This window comes from Catharus ustulatus, chromosome 11, assembly GCF_009819885.2.
Source record: "Catharus ustulatus isolate bCatUst1 chromosome 11, bCatUst1.pri.v2, whole genome shotgun sequence".
Classification (NCBI taxonomy): Eukaryota; Metazoa; Chordata; class Aves; order Passeriformes; family Turdidae; genus Catharus; species Catharus ustulatus.
The window spans coordinates 14,825,263-14,839,703 of NC_046231.1; the positions used below are offsets into that span (position 1 = coordinate 14,825,263).

At 56.2% G+C, this 14,441-nt stretch overlaps 2 protein-coding genes across 5 annotated transcripts; both read right to left on the reverse strand.

The window, feature by feature from the left end:
• Positions 1–286: 286 nt before the first annotated feature.
• TMEM208 (transmembrane protein 208) lies at positions 287–5,388 on the reverse strand. The gene is made up of 6 exons (XM_033069661.2): positions 5,308–5,388; positions 5,141–5,236; positions 4,990–5,049; positions 4,754–4,890; positions 1,781–1,865; positions 287–727 (listed from the first exon to the last, which is right to left on the reverse strand). Exons 1-6 carry the CDS (start codon positions 5,311–5,313, stop codon positions 590–592), a joined length of 522 nt encoding a protein of 173 aa, XP_032925552.1. The 5' UTR covers positions 5,314–5,388; the 3' UTR covers positions 287–589.
• A 1,121-nt stretch (positions 5,389–6,509) lies between these two features.
• Positions 6,510–14,286, reverse strand: ELMO3 (engulfment and cell motility 3). 4 transcript variants are annotated; one of them, XM_033069622.1, is made up of 20 exons: positions 14,153–14,286; positions 14,042–14,082; positions 13,854–13,926; positions 13,729–13,779; positions 13,084–13,253; positions 12,215–12,314; positions 11,959–12,110; positions 11,799–11,877; positions 11,373–11,423; positions 10,892–11,014; positions 10,606–10,737; positions 10,247–10,351; positions 9,643–9,751; positions 9,319–9,455; positions 9,063–9,226; positions 8,825–8,937; positions 8,471–8,575; positions 8,066–8,148; positions 7,783–7,863; positions 6,510–7,604 (listed from the first exon to the last, which is right to left on the reverse strand). In XM_033069622.1, exons 1-20 carry the CDS (start codon positions 14,228–14,230, stop codon positions 7,392–7,394), a joined length of 2,160 nt encoding a protein of 719 aa, XP_032925513.1. In that variant the 5' UTR covers positions 14,231–14,286; the 3' UTR covers positions 6,510–7,391. The 4 variants fall into 4 exon arrangements, with proteins under 4 accessions (XP_032925513.1, XP_032925514.1, XP_032925515.1 ...); XM_033069623.1 differs by lacking the exons at positions 13,084–13,253; positions 13,729–13,779; positions 13,854–13,926; positions 14,042–14,082; positions 14,153–14,286 and adding an exon at positions 12,481–13,077; XM_033069624.1 differs by lacking the exons at positions 11,799–11,877; positions 12,215–12,314; positions 13,084–13,253; ... (2 more) ...; positions 14,042–14,082; positions 14,153–14,286 and having other exon boundaries at positions 11,959–12,022.
• Positions 14,287–14,441: the final 155 nt, after the last annotated feature.

The window sequence follows — 14,441 nt, forward strand, 5'->3', positions numbered from 1 at the left end:
AGCACAGGCCAATCTGTGGCTCCAAGAGTTAAGGCTCAATCCCAAAAGCTCCAAGTTTGGCTGCAAGCCCTGTTCACAGCATCCCCAGCTGCCCCTCACTCCCGATCCTGCAGGGCAGCTGCAGTTTCTCCACAGGGTGCAGAGGCAGGCAGGGCAGCACAAACCAAACTTGGGAAAGGAGAGCAACTTATCTCTGGAGATTCTGCTCCAGTCTGGTCCAGCTCCCTAAGAACATGATAGCACTTTTCACAGCTCCCCTGCACAAACTCACTGCCAGCACAATCAATTAAGACTCTGCTCTTTAATGTACTGTTTCCTCCAGCATTGCACTCCCCAACGCTGAACGCGATACAGCGCTGCTTTAAAAAGATATTTACACACATCCCAGCATCACCCCCTTGTCAGCCCAAGGAGCAAGGCCTCAGTAAGACCCAACCAGGGGAAGTCTCTTGCGGCCTTTCTGGCGGAATGGCAGCAGTGACAGAGGGCAACAGAGCTACTGTGGTGGTTTTGGATTGGTTTTGGTCGCATCCCTGATGAAATAACAGCATGGAGATGGGAGAGGGTGTTGATCTATCCTCAGCCAGGGCTAGAAGCGCTTCATCTGTCGGCGTTCCTGTCGGCGCTGCTTCTTCTCGTTGGGCTCCTGAGCGGCAGGAGAGGACTCAGCTGTAAACCACGGCCCCAGGATGTTCACCCACAGGAGGTAGAGAGCGCGCCCCGGAGCCTGCAAAACACACGTGGCACAAACTCAGTCACTCTGGGGACAGCACTGGCAGGGGGAGTGCCACGGGCAGGAGGGCTGCTCCTCCTGAGGGAGACAAAGCAGCTGCATCAGGCATCTCAGGGTGCACGGAAATCAAAGGCAGTGGTAGGCGTCCAAAATAAATGGCCTGGTTTCATTTCATGGCTGAGGAACGTGTACAGTGCTCAAACTTCATACACGGAAATCCCAGCATCAGGTCTCCATTACCCAGAAGGATCCAGCAGTCCAGACATTCTGCCTCTGCTTCCTTCGGAAAACACACCCCCATTTCTTTGAATTTATGAAAAAAGCAATCCAGATGGTCTCCAGGGGACAGCTGAGTCTAGGCTGCCCTCTGCCAGGCCAGCTAGAGAAGAATTTGTGGGTGAGGACTGAAATGAGATCAGGGACTGAACTGGGATAATTTTCCATGCTCCCACAATTGCCTTCTGTACCTCTGTGGGATATCCTCAAAGTAAATGTGGGATTTTTAAACTAAATGGAGATTTTTTTTCTCCTTCTCCACAAGCAGTTTTAGCTTGTGAGACATGACAAACGTTTCAGAAGCAGAGAGGGTTTGGTGTGTTAAGGGGAATGAAAACCTGTAGCATTTTATCTACCCAGAGGCACAGTGTCTAGCAGATCCCAGCCTTGGTCCCTGCTGAAAGGCTGAAAAAGCCAAACAAAAAGAAACTCCGTTTGTTACAGACACAGAAAGACTCTGTGTACCAAGGCAGCTTTGATCTGCCTCATGTTGCTTGTTGCCCTTTCCATGAGACCACAAGGTCCCATGAAAGGGCAAAGGCCAGCCTAGTCTTTGTGTGGCTGACCCAGAGGGATCAGGAATTCCATGGCTTGTGCAGCCTCATTTTTAAACAAGATTTGACAAGGAGATTAAAGAACATATCAGAAAATAGTTTGGGCCTGAAACAGGACGCTGAAATTAATTGGATAAATAATGTTCTCCATCCTGAAGACAGGGAAAGACAGGAACAATACAGAGCAAGATGGAAACCAGCAGGGGCTGGGGCTTACCAAGAGCCAGAAGTACCAGACGTAGAGCGAGAAGCAGCTCAGCACTTGGACTATAGCTGTCAGCAGGATCACATCCTTGAGGTGCCTGAGGGAAGAAAAGCAAAGCATTTCATTCCAACCCCTGCCAACCACTGCAGCTCCTCTGCCAGCCCAGTCTGCACTGCCTCAGGAGAGCGACCCTGCCCAACCCAGGGACTGTCCCTGCAGCCCTGCTTTGCTACAGAGTTATCTAGAAGAATCAAAGCAGTAAACAAACAACAGCAAAATACTCTGATGAATTAAAGAGATTATCTCCCTCTGAAAAAACAACACTGAGAAAGTTGAGGAATTGCTGGGGGTTGGAAATCAGCAACAAAACCACCCCTCACCCCACAGCTGAAACAGCAGCCAGCAGGGCTGATTTGACACCTATAATGACATGAAGTGTAACTCCTCACGACTGGCTGTGCTGAAGGGAGCCATGAATCTTCCCCATGCCATTTCACAGCCTGACAGACACACTTGGGGTCACTGAAGGACAAGCACACCACAAGCTGAGCTACAGCAACAGACTGCTCCTCCTCCCCTCCTGCTTATCCGAGTGCAGCTCTTCCTTGCCAGCCTGAGGCAGAGCTGAGAGCAGCTATGGAGAGGAATAATCTGCCCACGCCTCAAAGAGCACCCTGGGGGATCTGACACCCAGGAGAGGTAAACAGGTATCAGGTTTTCAACACGAGCCTCGGGGCGTGCCATGAAGGTTTAGAAAAAAATCCAACTCTCACTCTGGTTAAATCATCATCTGCTGGAGTAAAAAACCCTTGAGTCACATCCAAGAATGGAGACAAGAAAACAAAGTCATAAACAACATCCACTGTAGAATCCACCACCAACAGCTCTAGCACAAGACACTGAGGGTTCAGTGACCTCTGGCATTACCAAAGGAGTGAAGGCAGAGTCCCCACCAAACCAACTCTCCCAAGATGGACCTTCCTCAAGCAACACAAAGCATCCATTTCAGTGACAGCATGAGAAAAATGCCACAAAATCCACAATGTTCCAGAAGCAGCTCCAAAGGAACAGCATTAATCAGCTGCAGATGCTCAGGTAAGAGGCAGGAAACATCCACTGCTTTCAGAAGTATCTGCTAGCCTAGGGTGGTCCCCTGATCCCCAGAGAGTTAATTTAGAGGTACAGGGTAAGGATGGGAACTTCAGCTCTGAAGATTTTGTTTTTAGAGCTCTGCCTCCCCCGTGTTTTGCATAGACCATGACTCAGATAAGCATTAATTCATTTTAATGTGTCACAAACCTCACCCCAAATGCTAAGGCAGAAAAACCTCTGTGCCTCAGTAGCAAGAAGGACACCTGCATCCAGGACTGCAGCAGTGCTATGGCTGTGCCTGTTACCTTTTCACAGCAGGTGCTGAGATCCCTGTGCTACCTCCTGTCAGTCACTTCCCCTGACAGCACCATCACACACACAGGGCAGTTATCAGGCATTCTGTCTCAGCGCCTTGTACAACTCCAAGAGGCATCTCCCACAATCAGGAGCAACACCCTAAACATCAAAGTTCTGTATTTTCCCTCTTTGACATTGTTTCACTGAAAAGGTATTAAAAATATTTTGCAATTCCACTCTAAAGAGCCAAACCTGCGTAAAATGAGAGCAAAATACTTGGCTGACCAGCAGGGAAATGAAGTCACCATGGGATGAAGAGGGGTTAAAGCACCCAGCTCATAGGTCACATCCCCTCTCCTCCTGGCCACCCTGTCCCTTGTCTGAGGCTCTTATACCAGACATCTGAGTCACTCCTGCAGGCAGAAAAGGTACCATTCCACCAACCCAAACACAAGATGAGAGCTCATCCTGCAGAGACAGCAGGTTTTGTTCCCCACTGCCTGCTGATAACACCCTCAGGCAAAAATTAAAACTTACATTAATAAAACTATATACATCAATATATGACCCTGACAGCCTGAGAACACCTGATGCAACACAGAGGGCTCAGCTGGAAGCAAGGCCCCACTGTGTTTTTTCAAAAGCCTGTCAGCAAGGCCAGGTAAACCTGGAACTGCAGGCTAAAGACATGGGAGGAAGCCCCAGGACCTTGCTGAGCATGCACTGAAGATCCCCAGCAGAGGCTGGGCCAACGGGCAGTGGCTGAGAGCAGGGAAGACAAAGAGCAAAGCCTGATGTGTCCACAACTATTTGGCAGTTTTCTGTAACTAGTTTGAGGCTCACTGCTGGAAAACGTGTAAATCTAGAAGGTACTTCTGCTGCACCAGCACTGGTATCTCCTTATTTTATTTAGCAATGCTTTGCAGGAATTACTGCTGTGTTTCCTGTAATACTGTGGCATTCCTTCACCAAGGAAAAGACATCTACAGTGGCACCAATAGTGGACAGGCAGAGACTCAGTGCTGTCTGCAGAGGGACATAAAGAATGCACAAGCATAGGGGACAGAAATGGCTGAGGAGGTGACCGGAACTGGCTGAGACAGAGGCAGGAATTTTTAGTGTGGAGAGCATTTCAAGACATGGTCAGTCTGCAGCCAGGATGGTGTAACTGGCTGCATGTGCCCTTCTGCTCTGTCAAGCATTACCTGCTGTGCTGGTTTAGAAAGAAAATACCTATCACTGTGTGCTGCAGCAGTGTTTGTTAACTGAAAGATGATTGTAAACTACTCCTGCTGAACTCTGTGATCTCTTACCTCTGTAACAGCCCTATGGACTGAGACCATGTCAGGCTGACACACCCACATGGTGGCTCCTGACTGGGGCACACCAAGCCAAGTGTTCAGCTAATAAGGACATTTAAGGACACTCTGAGAAAAAATGGCTACAAACTTCCAGCTCCCCTCATGCCCATGCCAGTGGGCAAGCTGAGGAGAGAGCTGAGGCCCAGCCTTCTCCTCGGGAGCCTCTCCTGGCTCCGCGTGCACGCTCAGGCAGCAGGTCCTGCTCACCTGGACTCGTGCGGGTGTGGACACTCACTCTGCCATCCCCTGCTCCATATTCAGGTCAATTCCCCCGTCGGCAAGGCTGCCATCGTCTGTGAAAGACGGCTTTGCCATGGAGTTCATGGACCGGTAGCTGGTGCCGTAGACCACCAAGCTGAAGATGAACGCGACCTGCAACAGGGAAGCCGCTGTCAGCTGCGATGGCCCCGGGGCTCGGGAACGAGCCCCAGCCCAGGTGCCCGCGGCGGGGCAGAGGTGCTCGGCGCTCACCCACGTCCAGGCGGAGGCGGCGGAGTAGAAGATGACCAGGTTCACCACGGCGTATATGGCCTGCGGAGAGAGCACGGCACGGCTTTCCTTGTCTGCCCGCTCCCGCCCCGGCCCGGCCCGCGCCCCGCCGGGCCCTCCCGGCCGCACTCACGGAGGCTCCCAGGATGATGCGGAGGTAGAAGCGCAGCGTCTCCCGGTTCTCCTCGAAGATCTGCTTCTTGCCCTTGGTGCCCGCCTTCCCCTTGGGCTGCGGAGCCAAGAGAGGCGGTCAGCGTCTGCCCGGAGTCCCGGGCCCCGCAACCCCGGCCCCGCACTCACCGCCATGGCCGCGCCGGCTCCGCGCTCCGCGCTCCGCTTCCCGCGGACGTGACGCGACGGAAGCGGCGGGACAGGGCCCGGGGCGGGCGGGACGGAGCCCGGGGCGGGCGGGACAGAGCCCGGGGCGGGACAGGGAACACAGCCCGGGGCGGGACAGAGCCCGGGGCGGGCGGGACGGAGCCTGGGGCGGGACAGGGAACACAGCCCGGGGCGGGCGGGACAGGGCCCGGGGCGGGACGGAGCCCGGGGCGGGACAGGGCCCGGGGCGGGACAGAGCCCGGGGCGGGCGGGACGGAGCCTGGGGCGGGACAGGGAACACAGCCCGGGGCGGGCGGGACAGGGCCCGGGGCGGGACGGAGCCCGGGGCGGGACAGAGCCCGGGGCGGGCGGGACAGGGCCCGGGGCGGGACAGAGCCCGGGGCGGGCGGGACAGGGCCCGGGGCGTGACGGAGACTGGGGCGGGACAGAGCCCGGGGCGGGACAGAGCCCGGGGCGGGACAGGGCCCGGGGCGGGCGGGACAGGGCCCGGGGCGGGACAGAGCCCGGGGCGGGCGGGACAGGGAACAGGGCCCGGGGCGGGACAGAGCCCGGGGCGGGCGGGACAGGGCCCGGGGCGGGACAGGGCCCGGGGCGGGACGAAGCCCGGGGCGGGCGAGACAGGGAACAGGGCCCGGGGCGAAAGGGACGGAACGCGGGGCGGACGGAGCCCTTGACGGGCCCCCCTCGGGCCGGGAGGGGACGGCCCTGCCTTGGGATCCTCCCACAGAACCGCAGAACAGCGAGGTTGGAAAGGGTCAGTTGGTCCAACCTCCCTGATTAAGCAGGGTCCTCCCAGAAGAGGTTTTTTAATATCTGTAGTGAGGGAGGCTCCGCACCCTTTCTGGGCAAGCGAAGTGGGAAGAACTTCTTCACTGTGCGAGTAACAATGCAAAGAACAGAAAGGTTGCCCAGTATGTGACTGGGACCATCCACATTCTCCCAGCCCTCTAGGCTGGAAATGGCCTTACCTGTAGTCTTAGCTGTAGGGAACTTGATCTGAGCCTGCACCTCAACACCACGATCAAGATCTTGCCAGCCATCCTCCCGGCTTCATGCACAGCTCTCACAGTGCTGCCACCCCAGCCTTACCCACTCTGGCCCCTTTTTGACCCTCAGTGAGTCTGAACCCTCCCCCAAACCTTTGGAAAGGACACGGCTCCAAATTCTCCACAAGTGTTTATTGTCCCAGTACACAGGAGACAGAGGCACGGTCGGATCCCTACCAGCTGTGGCTGTTAGCACAGCACCCTTGGGAGGAGCTGCAGGCACGAAGAGGTGCAGGGCACTGGGCTGGAGGTAGCTTGTCGTGGTGCAGTAGTGCAGCAGCACGGCTGAAGTGTGCAAGTATCCGCCCCAGGTGGGGAAGGCATCAGAATTGGCACGATGGGCAGACCAGCGTCTCCTTCTTATACCAGGCCCAGTTGAATGGTGCTGGGAAAGGGGGCTTGTACCCTAAACACCCCTACTCTAGGACAGAGGGCTCAGCAAAAACACCTTTCAGTGCAAGAGGGATCTGGCAGGGCAGGTACACCATGCCTTGGAGATGCCATCTGCTTGACAAACTTAATGGAAAGGTGTGTTCCATCCTTTTTTCTAACAATTTTGCTGCCCAGAAAGGATCCCCTACATTGATGGTGAAAGTGAGGCAGTGCAGATTCGTACCTTTGTAGTGTTACTCCCCCTCCAGCTATCCCAGGGCTGCCTGTACCTTTATTCCAGTCCACATCCCTGCCCTCTCTGCCCAAAGCCTGGCTGCAGTGTGTGGGAATCAGTGCCACCACAGAGGGGTGTGACTGTCAGTATTTCACCTCCCCATGGCAGGGGGGCAGAACAGCCAGGTCACCCACCTCGAACAGGAGGCTAATGCTCGGTGGCTCATTCCCATGCTCTTCAGGAGGGCAGGACACAGGCAGGGAAGGGTGGGACACCCAAGCCCCCACCCAGCACCTGGCCTGTCCCTTTGGGCCAGAGATGAGGGACAAAGCCTGGAGGGAGGGGCTTGATTTTGAGGGCATAGAGGGTGGGGACAGGGAACAGGGAAGAACTCACTGCTCTGCATGGCTAAAGTCATAGCAGAAGTTTAGGTTGCTGGGGGGCTTTGGGATGGGAGGGGGTTCGTCGGGAATGCTGATGTTCTCCAGGTCCAGGAGCCGCAGCTTGAGCTCCATGGACAGCAGGACATCGAGGTCTGTTTGTGTTCGCTCACTTGTCATCTCCTTGCCCAGAAGCACATTCAGCCCATCCGTCCAGAGGCAGAACTGGGGAAGCAGAGCATGTGCATCTCTGGCACCAGCCCTGGGCAGCCAGAGAGCCCATCTCTCCCCTGCTGTGGCTTCCACCCCCCAGGGACACACACAGCTCACTCCCCTGAGGGCTGTCCCCTCGCAGAGGCACCTTGGGCACTGTGCACCACCCCAGCAGGCCCCCGGAGCTCACCTCATATCGGGTGGGGGCAACGAAGTTGAGGCAGTATTCTTCCACATCATGCACAATGGAGAAGGCCAGCTCCAGGACATCCTGCAGGGACAGCACAGGGGGTAGCTGGCTTCTCAGCTGGACTCCTCCCAGCCCTGGTGGGGTTCAGAGCAGGAGCTGCACCCAACCTCCTCCTCTGCACTCCAGGAGACCCAAGAGGTCTCTGTCTATGAAACTATGCAACCTGCCACCACCCACCCACTCCCAAAACCCATCACCAGCTGGACAGGAGAGAGGTACTGACCTTATTCTGTTTCCCAGAGCTCTTCTCCTTTGTGTGTGGACACTCCTTTCCCACCAGCAGCATCTTCATGTCTGCCACAGGAACTGGGGCAAGTGGAGGAGCTATGAGCTCCCTCTTCCCATCCCTTTCCCTCTCCCCATTCCTCTCCCCCTCCTTCAGGTTCCCCATGTGCAGAGCCCAGTACAACCCATAGTTTGAAGTGGGGGGGTCAAGCCACTCTGCAGCACCCTTTGGGAAGTCAGTCTGCTCCAGCCTGAATTCCCACAGTTCCCAGTCCCACAGTACCAAGTAGACACTGGGACAGCCATGCAGCAGCCAAGCAGAGGAGTAATTACCATTTTAAGGCAGTTTTAACCTGGAGGTTATCAGAGGGCTCCCCTCCCTCCTTCTCCTACTTTCACCTACTTTTCTCTGGCAGGCTCTCGATGGGGGGAGACTGGACCCCCTCCTCCACATCCCCATAGTGCAGCACCTTGTGGTTGGGGGACAGGCGGCAGTACCACAGCTTGTCTGCATCAGAAGAGCCATGAGAAATTCTCAGCCTCCCCTTGCAGACATGCCCTTCCCAAGGGGGATGGAGCTGCCCCTTATCAGCACTCTCCATTCCTCCCAGCCCATGGGTTTAGCCCATACCAGCTGTCCAGGGAGTTGGACATTCTACTCCCACAAATTGGGATTTCCCCCATGGCAGGGGACATGGGAATAAGCCACTGCCCCCCTGCCAGGCCCCCCACCCTGGAGCAGGGCTCTGGCACCCACCCTGCCTGCGGCGGCTGCTGATCTTGCGGAAGAGGGTTCCCTCACAGAGGTGCAGCAGGCGCTGCTGTCGGATCAGCTCCAGGAGCTCCGGCTTCAGCTTCTCCCGAAGTTCCCTGGGGTGAAAGCCAGCAGAAGAGGAGCACAGCCATTTCAGCAGGCTCTCGCTGACCTCCCAGCCCGATAGCATTGTCCCTCAGGCCCCCATCACAGCCCCACTCCCTGCCCACAGCCCACTCACAGCACAGGCACAGCCAGCGTCTCCTCCTGGTGCAGCCGCTCCGTCTGCCGCAGCTTCAAGATCTCACTGTAGTTCAGTGCGTTCACTCTGGTCTTGAATAGCTCCAGGGACGTGGGCTTGAGGGACAGGGTCCTGGTGATCTGCTCCCGCACCACCTGCATCACCTGCCAGGCCCAGGACATCAACTCCAGTTTAGCAACATTCTCCAAATCCCTGAATTTGTACTCCCATCCAGGGGAGAAGCATCCCCCCTCACCTTGTCAAAGTCCTCCTGGGTTGCTCTCATCTCCTTCCAGGTTTTGTTCACCAGCTGGATGCAGATGCAGAATAGCTCTTCAAAGAAATGATCCTGCCCGAAGAACATAGGGTAAAAGGCCTGAGCCGTCTCCGAGCCTGTGGTGAGAAGGACAGATGAAGCCAGACTCCCCAGTTTTTCCAGGGGATTTCAGTGTCCAGGGAAACCTGGGTATCTCCCAGCCCCACATCCCATTCCCATGCTGTCAGCCATGCCAGGACAAGCCCTGGCAGCTTGTCCCCCAAGCAGCAGGGCCGGGAGAAGGACAAGCCTGGGCACACGTACATGGCTCTCCAATGTGCAGGATCTCGCAGAGGATCAGGGTGAGCTGGATGCTGCTTCGAGCAAAGGGACACTCGTGTTTGTCTTCCCGGCTGCTGTTCTCGAGGACAAACTGGAGAAGAGGGTCATGACCTCATGTTACATGGACTTGGAGGGCTGCCCCAACAGCAGGTGTCAAGACATGCCATGCTCTTCCTGCATGCTGTCCCCCCAACAGGTGAAGCCATCCCTAACACAAGTGATCTCCTCTTCCCAAAATCCAGCCCCAGCCTCCTCCTTCCCTTGTGGCAGTGTGAGAGCTGGTCACAGGCACTGCAGTTTGGAGCATGGCTTCACACCCTGCTGGTTTTGCCCAAACTGCCCCAGTTTGCTCAAGGTCTGAAAACCAAGCTGTGAGCAAGCCCCTAAAAATTATGGGGATCCTTCAGAAGCACTGGCCTCAAATGGCTTCTCCCACTCACAGGAAGGACTCATCTCCATCTAGAACAGCAACAGTAGGACACTTGCCTGGGTGTAGCCAAGGACACATCACAAGGAAAGGAAAAGAAGGTGGAGATCCACCAGCACTTCTCCACCAGGGAGTTCCCTGGGAGAGCACAGCACTTACCCTGCTGTAGGCATTAGGGGTGTTCCTGGAGAAATACACCATGTTGTCTAGGGCAAGGAGTCCTGGTGGGGCACGGCGGAGATCCTCTGCTGGGTTGCTGTTGTTCTAGGAGAACACAAAGGAAGCAATTTAGCAGCTGCTGCTCTGTTCTTCAAGCAGCTGTGTCCTCCCGACACACCCACGGTGTTTGCCTTTGAGCCCCAGCAGCTCCACAGCACTCACTGTCCAGGAGTGCCTTGGGCAGACGCGAGGCACTGCATGGTGGTCCATTAGCATCAGCAGGGACACCAGGCTTAGGGGAGCCATCAGAAGGTGCCACCATGTGGTGGGGCTAGGGAGGGGATGCAGGGGGAACACACCATGAAGCCCAGCTTGCGGAATTCCTTGGCACACAGGGACCGCCGGCGCTCGGTGCTGAAGGTGCCGGCAGACACCTCGCTCTCCGACTCGAAAGCAGCTTGGCGCAGGGACTGAAGGAGATCCCGCTGTTCCTGGAGGGAGAGCAGAGAGGAGGGGATGCCAGTGAGCCCCACAGCAGTAGGTTCTCCCAGGGCAAACCCAAATGTGTTGGGTTCACCCAAATGTGAACTACTTCCACAGGTGGGAGAGACCAGGTCCAGACTTGCAAGGAGAGTACCCCCAGACCTGTGAGTAGGGATCCATGGACATTTTCATGCGATGCTCGCACAGGTTGAGGCTGACAGACTGCAGCACGTACAGATAATGGGCCATCTCATCCCCCAGTGGTTCAGAGCTGTGCACAATGTTCTACAGGAGATCATGAGACAGAAGGTTCCCCATGCTGCTGCTTCCAGTCCAAGCACAGGATCCAACAGCCAAATCCCAGCAGGTCCTGCTGCTCAAAGGGGTGTTGGGAAGTGGAAAACTCCCCTTGGGGTTGGGTAAGATCTGTGTGCACTGAACTGCAGGCAGATGGGGGCGCAGCCCTGGGCACGTGGATGCCAGAAATCAGCACCCATAGGCGTTCTCAAGGAAGGGGTATGGGGTACACAGGCAACCCAGCCACACACAGTCACCAAGGGTTGGGGCTCAGGGGACAGGGCCTGGGGAAAAAGGAGAGAGACTGAAGCACGGAGCAGACCCTTGCACAACCCCAGCTTCTCACCTTGTGGATAAACTGCCTGATGTTCTTCTCCCTCAGGGTGTCCATCAACTCCTAGGAAAACAAAAAAAGGCTGTGAGACATTCCCCAGCTCAGCATACCACCATTTGTTCCCCCAAAAAAGAAGGAGGCAGGCAAAGTGAGAACATAGACTTTAAACATCTCTGGGCACTTTTTGCAGCCCTGCAATCCCAAAGAGCACAAACCCCACAGAAGAGGACCCAGCTCCCCCAGGAGGGCCCACCCTGAGAGCTCAGATGTGCCAGAGGCTGGATCATCACAATCACTGTGCCACCACAAACTGTGATACTTCTGTCATTTGAGACAAAAAGTCCTGACAGCTGAGGGGTCTCAGCAGAGCACCCCAGTGGCAGAGGGACTGTGGTGCCTGATTCTGCAATGCCACTGCCCTGCCACGGTGGCCCTCACCCGCCGCTCGGCGTCGTTCGCGCTCAGCAGCAGTGCAATGAGCAGAGCCATCGCCTTCAGCTGCAGCTGGGCATTTGTCCTGTGGGAGGAAGAGCAGGAGGATGTGAGAGTTGCCAGCTCTGAGGCTGGGGGTGAATGGTGCTCTGGCCTCTCCACTTACGCCTGCAGGTGGGTGAGCAGACGGTCCAACGTCACTTCTTTTCTGACCGCCTCAAAGAACACACGACTGGTAGGCACCATATTCTCCAAGATAGACAAGGAGAGCTGCTGGATAGATGCATCCACTGCATTCATGGTGACATAACTCATTATCTATGAGACACAAAACCATCTGTCAATAGCAGGCTGAGCCTGAGGCACCAGGGTAACAAGGAATCCCACAGGCACAAACTGTGGACATTGCAGAAAACTCTTACCTTCTTGATGAAGACTGTACTAAGATTTTCCCAGGAAACAAAATCATGCTCCATCAGCTCTGTGAAGGCTTTGAGGGTATGAGCCAGCATCTCCCCTGTACTGGAGGGACAGATGAACAAATACAGTGAGGATGGCTCCAGATACCCCAATCCCATCCTACAGTGGTGTCTCTGCAGTTGAACATTGGTGGGCATGTTAGAAACAGCTAGAGAGCAGTGAGCAGGAGAAAGGAAAGAGACTGTTGAGTAAGGAAACAGACTCTCACTTAGTCATCCCAGGAACTTGACTTGCCCAGGAAGTCAAGGCAGGGGAAGTTCAGTAGTTGGAAAGCTGCATCACTATGGTACAAAGATCACTGCAGACAAGCCCTCAGTAAAGTTGTTCACTTCCAAGAAACATGTGGTGCATTGCCTGGTTCCACATTCTCTGTGTGACAGCTCAGGGGAGCTGCACCATCCTGAAAGAGTCACACAGGCAGTGGTATTTGGCAACCAGGGTTTTCTCAAGCTCCTGCAGATCTCTTGCAGCTAAAAACTTCAGGGCAGAGGGATCATTCAGGGTGGCAGGAACGAGGAAGCCAAGATGATCACAGGAGGTTTCCTGGTAGCAAACACCATGAGGCTACAGATAACCCAGCCAGAGAAGGGATGGAAGGTTCAAGTCTGGGCACATTCACAAGGAGTCAGGACTGCATATCTGTGGGGACCTTCCCCTGGCTGCCAGCATGCAGGGACACAACCACAGTACAGGCACCAACAAGTCAGGAACACAAAGAGTCCACTCCAACGCCCAGCTTGGAGCTCGTGCAGCATTAGCAAGGGAGAAGAAAAGTCAAGGACTGCAAGGAGAGTCCTGTCCTGATACTCACTCATTCCCTTCTTCCACAATAGAATAGATTTGCTTCAAGCCATTCCTGTTGATGAACTCCTGAGCAAAGGTAATGTCCTGGGAGAGGCTCGCAAGCTTCTTCAGTGAGTCAGTCTTCACATCCACATTCTTGCTCTGGATCCCGATATACAACTGCTCTGCTTCTTGGTCCTACCGGGAAGGAAAGAATCAAGCCAAAGGGGCTCACTGAAAGACATGAGACAAGCTTAAAGGTGACTGTAAGAGCTGAAGTGCAAGTTTTGGAAGGAGTCTCAGGCTAGAGCAGCCCCAGTAAGGAGCTGGATTAAGAAGCAGAGCCACCAGAGCAGAGACCAGTTGGAGCTGAGGATGGAGGTCAAACTGGCATGACACCAAGAACACTTGATGAGTTGGCCCCCACATTCAAAGCATTTCAAGATGATTTAGCTTCTCTTCAAACTCTGCCAAGCTCTGCCGAGGAAAAATGAAGGCTGAGACACATCTCCTGCCTCTGTGATTTCTGCTGGGTCTGATGCACAGCGAAGAGCCACCATGAGCTCAAGTCACAGAGGCAGTCAGAGGCAGGGGGCTCGGAGCACCCCACTGCAGGGGCATGGAGCACCAGGGCACGCAGCGCAGGAGGAGACAGGGGGACAGAGGAATGTACCGGGGAGGTGGTCAGCCGTAAAATGCTCCCGTTCTTAATGTCCCTGCGGTTCTGTAAGAGGAAAAAGAGGCGGTGAGGCGGTGGGCGCTGCAGCGGCGGGGCCGGGGGGCTGGGGGGTGTCTCACCGACTCGGTGATGTAGGTCTGCCGCCCGTCCGCGTACTGCAGCGCGTACCGCTCGGGGTTGGACAGGCTCCACCTGCGGCACGGGCACGGTCACAGCCCCGTCCGGCCGGTGCCGGGTCACCGCAGCCCGGGGACGGGCTGTCACGACCTGTCACGGCGCGGGGGCAGGCGGCGAGTGCGGTACTCACGTATCACAGACGTCCTTGAGCACTGAGGCGAGCGGCTTGGTCTGCGAGAGGGAGGCCGGCAGTGAGCTGGGCTGGGGGCGCGGGGAGGGGTGCGGGGGTGCCGGGCAGTACCTGCTGGAGCTCGATGAGCTGCGGGATGGCTCCCACCATCTGGATGGCGATCTTCACCACGTCCTTGGGCGGCGGCATGGCTCCCGCGGCGGCCCCGCACCGCCGGCAGTTCCGGGTTGTGCCGCCGCCGCCGCCTCCCCTCACCGCGGGCCCGGCCGCCGCACCGAGGCCTGGTGCCACCACCCCAGCCCCGGGCAGGCCCGGCCCCCTCACCTGAGCTGACGCGGGTGTGGCAGGACCCACCTCCGGCAGCAGGACAGGAAACAGCCCGGCCCCCGCTTTCCAGGGA

Excerpts from the sequence above, each read along its gene's own strand:
- TMEM208 (XM_033069661.2), bottom strand. Across the intron at positions 4,891-4,989 it reads CCGCCTCCGCCTGGACGTGG|GTCGCGTTCATCTTCAGCTT; the intron begins GTGAGCGCCGAG and ends TCCCTGTTGCAG. Across the intron at positions 1,866-4,753 it reads ATGGAGCAGGGGATGGCAGA|GCACCTCAAGGATGTGATCC; the intron begins GTGAGTGTCCAC and ends TTCTTCCCTCAG.
- ELMO3 (XM_033069622.1), bottom strand. The coding sequence starts at position 14,230 with ATGCCGCCGCCCAAGGACGTGGTGAAGATCGCCATCCAGATGGTGGGA. Across the intron at positions 8,938-9,062 it reads ACGCTGGCTGTGCCTGTGCT|GGAACTTCGGGAGAAGCTGA; the intron begins GTGAGTGGGCTG and ends CTTTCACCCCAG. Across the intron at positions 8,576-8,824 it reads CAGCAGCCGCCGCAGGCAGG|ACAAGCTGTGGTACTGCCGC; the intron begins GTGGGTGCCAGA and ends CTTCTGATGCAG.